The sequence below is a fragment of the Mesoplodon mirus genome (genome assembly GCF_964341445.2).
Source record: "Mesoplodon mirus genome assembly, chromosome: 15".
NCBI lineage: Eukaryota > Metazoa > Chordata > Mammalia > Artiodactyla > Ziphiidae > Mesoplodon > Mesoplodon mirus.
Window position 1 is genome coordinate 19268267 of NC_138991.1, and position 5679 is coordinate 19273945.

A 5679-nucleotide genomic window follows, 5' to 3' on the forward strand; every position below is an offset into this window, starting at 1 on the left:
CCAGCCCTCCGCCAGGCCTCGGCGGCTCTCCGGCTGCTCGCGCCGCCAGTCAGCTGACACGGGGGGCGGAGGAGCTGTCAGGCGCGCCCCGCCCTGCGCCGCCGGTCCGCGGGGCCCGTACAGCTATTGGCCAGCGCGCCGGGCTGCCCGGGCCCCCGCGCCCCGGTGACATCAGGGAGGCGATAAAAGGCAGCGGCTGCGCCGGATCCCGCACAGCTGCACCGCCGGGCTGCGAGCGGCTGAGATCGAGAGAGCCCAAGAGCAAGAGAGCTAGAGAGCGAGCGGCGGGCGCTCGCCTGGCGCCACCCCTCGACCCGGCCGCGCGCCCCGCTCGCTTCTCCACCCCTCCCGGCTCGGCCCGGCCCCGGCTCGGCCACAGCCCCGAGCTCTGGGGCGGCACAGGCAGCCTCGGGACTCTCCCGCGCGCCGCCGCGTCCCCAGACAAAGGCTTGGCCGGCGGCCCCGGCCCGCTGCGCCCTCCGCTCCCCACCTCCCGGGCTCGCCGCTCTTCGCCCCCGCTCCCGGCTCGGCGCGCCCCGGCCGGCTGCAAAGTTTCCCGGGCGGCGGCGGCGGCTGCGCCTCGCGTGAGCGATGGCCGCGGAGCTGAGCATGGGGCCCGAGTTGCCCACCAGCCCGCTGGCCATGGAGTACGTCAACGACTTCGACCTGCTCAAGTTCGACGTAAAGAAGGAGCCGCTGGGGCGCGCGGACCGCCCGGGCCGGCCCTGCACGCGCCTGCAGCCAGCCGGCTCGGTGTCGTCCACACCGCTCAGCACGCCGTGCAGCTCGGTGCCCTCGTCGCCCAGCTTCAGCCCAACCGAACAGAAGACCCACCTCGAGGACCTGTACTGGATGGCGAGCAACTACCAGCAGATGAACCCCGAGGCGCTCAACCTGACGCCCGAGGACGCAGTGGAGGCGCTCATAGGCTCGCACCCAGTGCCACAGCCGTTGCAGAGCTTCGACGGCTTCCGCGGCGCGCACCACCACCATCACCACCACCACCCACACCCGCACCACGCGTACCCGGGCGCCGGCGTGGCGCACGACGAGCTGGGCCCACACGCGCACCCGCACCATCACCATCATCACCAAGCGTCGCCGCCGCCGTCCAGCGCGGCAAGCCCCGCGCAGCAGCTGCCCACCAGCCACTCCGGGCCTGGGCCGCACGCAGCGGCCGCGGCGACGGCGGCTGGTGGTAGCAGCAGCGTGGAGGACCGCTTCTCCGACGACCAGCTCGTGTCCATGTCCGTGCGCGAGCTGAACCGCCACCTGCGGGGCTTCACCAAGGACGAGGTGATCCGCCTGAAGCAGAAGCGGCGGACCCTGAAGAACCGGGGCTACGCCCAGTCGTGCAGGTATAAACGCGTCCAGCAGAAACACCACCTGGAGAATGAGAAGACGCAGCTCATTCAGCAGGTGGAGCAGCTTAAGCAGGAGGTGTCCCGGCTGGCCCGCGAAAGAGACGCCTACAAGGTCAAGTGCGAGAAACTCGCCAACTCCGGCTTCAGGGAGGCGGGCTCCACCAGCGACAGCCCCTCCTCTCCAGAGTTCTTTCTGTGAGTCGTGGCCGCTCCCGGCCCCCGCCCTTGCCCCGACCCGGACTCCCCGTCCCGTGTCCCCAGCCCCGGACTCCCCCGGACCCTGTCCCTGCCACGGCCCCAGCCATGACCTGTTTGACTTGAGGGAGAGGGAGGAAGGGCGCGCGGGACGCGGGCGACGGGAGGGCGCGCGGGCAGGCAGGGGACCTTGGCCAAGGCGAGAGCGGTGAGCGCCAGCGGCGCCTCCTAGACTCGAGCAGAGCCAGAGGGAGGCGAGGGGGTGGGAAGTCCCAGAGCAACTTTTCTCCAGGCTGGAGGGCGGCAAGGCATAGTCGCGAGGAGTCGCCAAGGCCGTCTGGAGACTCCTGGCTTCCTGAACTTTGCGCGTTAAGCCGGGGCCGCTTCCTCGCGGCCCGGAGCGTAATCCAGCCCAGCAAGAGAGCAGCGAGGAGAGGAAAGGAGAGGGACCCTGGCGTCCCGGCAGGCGCGAGGCGAGGCCGAGCGAAGGAAGGAAGGACAGACGGACCTGTCTGTTCAGGGTCCGGAGAACACTGGCTCTCAGCCCCGAGACGCGGGCCTCAGTTAGGACGTTCTGCGCGCAAATCTCATCAGTTTTATTGCCTGCTCGATTATATAGAAAAAATACGAAAATCTGCATTAAAAATATTAATCCTGCATGCTGGACATGTATGGTAATAATTTCTATTTTGTACCATTTTCTTGTTTAACTTTAGCATGTTGTTGATCATGGATCATAACCCCCTTGTTTCTTTGGGTGAGAAGGGATCGCAGTTCGGAAACTCCGGCGGCTGCTTGTCGGGTTTCAGTCTATGGGCTGTAGGCTTGTAAATACCCGCCCCGCCAAACCGCTTAAGAGAACCTGGCAGCAAGCTGAGTGTCTTTGTTTGGGTTTATTATTATGGCATTTTTTTGTAAGTAAAAAAACAAAAAAAAACAAAAAAAAAACTTCTGGGCATTTGCATCAGAAAACAACTTTGTCTTGGGGCACCCTTGGAAATTGCATGTTTTCTCCCCCTCCCCTGCCCCCCTTCGGTCCTCTTTTCCTCCCGTTCTAGTTTTCAATTTTGTTTTTGTTGGGAGAAAGAGGACTGGGGTCCCAGCTCCCTAGTACCAGGGCAGGGCAGCTGCAGAGTTTCACACCCTGGAGGCCGGGGAGTGTCCTCACATCACCTGGTTTTAGGGCTACGTTGACACCCCTAACAAGATAGGAAAGGAAAATAGATCTTGTTTGCTTTTTATTGCAACCAGAATCACCCCAGGGTCCCCATGAAACTCTCCAGGCCCGCACTAATTGCTGGGGCCAAAATGCTCCTCGGGTGACCGGCTTCACCAGCCCAGACTGCCCAACGGTGACCTGAACTTACGTTGAACCAATCACCACACTCAGAAAGTACCAGAAACCCAAACATTGGCAAGTAATTTTGCAACTTTCAAGTGCATTCTTTAGACCAATATGTTATGTGTGTTTCTTTCCCTGCTTTTGAGAGAGCGGGAGAGTTATTGGTGGTGTTACCCCCGCCCCCTTCAGTTGTATAGTAGTTATAGGGAAGATCTGGGTGTTTTTTTCTTTATTATTACTTTTTTCCCCCTGCAGGTCAGTAAGAGGATTTAAGTTGCACTGACAAAAATACCAAAATGAAAGCGTATTTTTTAGTTCTCATTTGAAATTGCTGGCGCTGCTGGCCGGATGCATTTTTGAGTTTGTATTAGTTGATAAATTAACAGTAATAACAAGATTGTATGAACCGCATGGTGCTTGCAGTTTTAAATATTGTGGATATTTGTCCTGCATCAGAAACGAGCTTCGGTTTTTACGGATTCAACTGTGTTGAAATCAAATTTGCCTCAACAGAAATTGTTTTTATTTCATGTACAATAAGGGATCAATTTCAAACCCTGCTTATGATATGAAAATATTAAAACCTAGTCTATTGTAGTTTTATTCAGACTGGTTTCTGTTTTTTGGTTATTAAAATGGTTTCCTATTTTGCTTATTAAAACCATGGAAATGGTGTTTATTTACAGGACTCCGCGTTCGCCTGTCTTTTCTTCTCTTGCCTCTTCAAGTATCGCCCCAGTTTGGGCGGCACTCTCACCCTTCCCCCGGCCAGTGGGGAAACAGACAAATCTGGGCAAAGCTCTCCCTTGAGTGTGTGAGTGTGTGTGTGTGTACCTGAGCCTCAAACATGTCTTCTGCTTCTCACTCTAGGTACGGACACCGGTCAGGAGCCGGTTGATGAGCGGAGAGGGGGGCACACGCCACTTTGGCGGAGCTTTCAGGCTTGGGCATCAGGACTGGTCTGCTAGCCTGCTGGCTCTGAGGTTGGCTGAACCCAGGAAGCCAAGAGCTGCCACCCTGATGGGGAAGCAGGGTGTTTCTGGCAATCAGGCTCTTGGGCCCTGCCATTCTGGCCCTCCTGCTTGGAGCACCTGCTGGGAGCAACCAGAATTGCCCTAGAATGCCGGCTCTGAGTGGAGGCCTAGCCCCTTCTCCCCCAGGGCTTGTGAAAGCAGGTGGAACCCAGCACGAGGTCTTGGGGTGTAAGACCCTTCAGACAGGAAGCCCATCCGTGCAAACCGTTTGCTGCCACTCAGGCCTGGAGCCCTCAGCCCCAAGGAAGGGCACTGCACCATCGGACCAGGATCTCAATGACTCCACAAATCGGGGGTCGTAGGGGGTTGGGGGCATTGTTCTGGTGCGGCAGCTCTACCCAAATGCCCTCGACAGGGAGGTGGTCCCAGAACCTTTCCTTCCCCAGACTCTTAGAGGAGGCAAGGCCGTCTGTCTAGGTTCCTCCAAACCCCTCTCAGCCTTCTCAGAATCCCATCTATAACTCTGGGTAGGAACCGCCCCCTCCCACCACCTCTGGAAGAATTCTCTGCTTCTTTGGCAATGGCAGGTTCCAAGGGGTTTCTGACCTACTCAGACCCAGTATCTGAAGTCTGGGAGACTCAGCTTTCCAGCCCTCCGGCTCCCTGGCCCCAAATTCCTAACGTGGAATTTCAGGACCTGAATGGGGAGATGCAGGAAACCCAAGCAGTAGAACCCCAGCCAGGAAGTAGAGCTGGAAAGAGCCAAGGAGAAGAAAGGGGACGGTGAAACTAACGGCAATAGATTTTGGCCTAGGTCCCTGGAGGCCCGGGATTGGTGGTCAGGGTATGGCAAAGAGGGGGGAAAATCCCGACAGTAAGGATGCAAATAATACCAGAGTAATTTACGTTTAGCAGAACTTTGGTGTTGTCTGGGAGGAGAGAAGTCAGAGATTCTAGCTTCAATTAAATGCCAAGGCCCAGTTCATTTCACCAACCCGAAGAGGTACCTGGCAGGGAGGGCTTTGGCTGTGATCTGGGAGTAGGATGGAAGCTGAGTCTGGCTGTGGGGTGACGCTACCGGTGTATGCACGGCGGAAGGAGCAAGGGGGTATGATAGCTGGGTAACTGCGTGTGCAAGTGCACATGCACAGAAGGGGTAAAAGCGTGCTCACATGAACGGTGTATCCCCTTTGGGGCAAAATAGTTCTGGCAGGTGGCACTCTGGAAGAAATCCGGATGCGTGGCTCGGGGGACCAAGGGAGATCCCCAGGACTCCATGCGATGGAGACTTGACTCCCTTTGGAATCATCCCAAGCCGACTGGCATCCTCCACCTCTAGAGTCACCTGGACTCCGCCAGAAAAGACTCTGGGCTGGGAAGGGTCACAAACTCCAAAGCGTTGTTCCTCCTTCCCCAGAGCACAGAGACACACACACAGTCCAGTGACCGACATCATCACGCTGTATCCAGAACGACACGGTGGCTCAGGCCGGTTTAGAGTGACCATCTGCATCTCTGAGAAGCTGACAATCCCACGACACAGTCCTAGTGACACACTGACACACAGATACACAGACATCCACATCCTGCCTCCACACTGATTCCCTCTCAGGCTCTGTTAGTCCCTGCGCAACCCACCATTGGAGCACCAACCGGCCCGGGAGCACGCAGACGAGAGCAGGGCGTCGGAGGAGGCCGGGACCTCCGGCAAGCAAGTTCCGGCCACATCCCTGCCCGCCGCCTCGCCGCAGACCCGGCGCCCAGAAGCTCCGGAAAGCGAGCGGGGGCCTGAGGTCCTTGGGTT

At 58.4% G+C, this 5679-nt stretch overlaps 1 protein-coding gene across 1 annotated transcript; it reads left to right on the forward strand.

Annotated features, from left to right (window-relative positions):
* The first annotated feature begins 492 nt into the window (after positions 1–492).
* MAFB (MAF bZIP transcription factor B) lies at positions 493–1680 on the forward strand. The gene has a single exon (XM_082645042.1). It carries the CDS (start codon positions 592–594, stop codon positions 1561–1563), a length of 972 nt encoding a protein of 323 aa, XP_082501168.1. The 5' UTR covers positions 493–591; the 3' UTR covers positions 1564–1680.
* The last annotated feature ends 3999 nt before the right edge of the window (positions 1681–5679 follow it).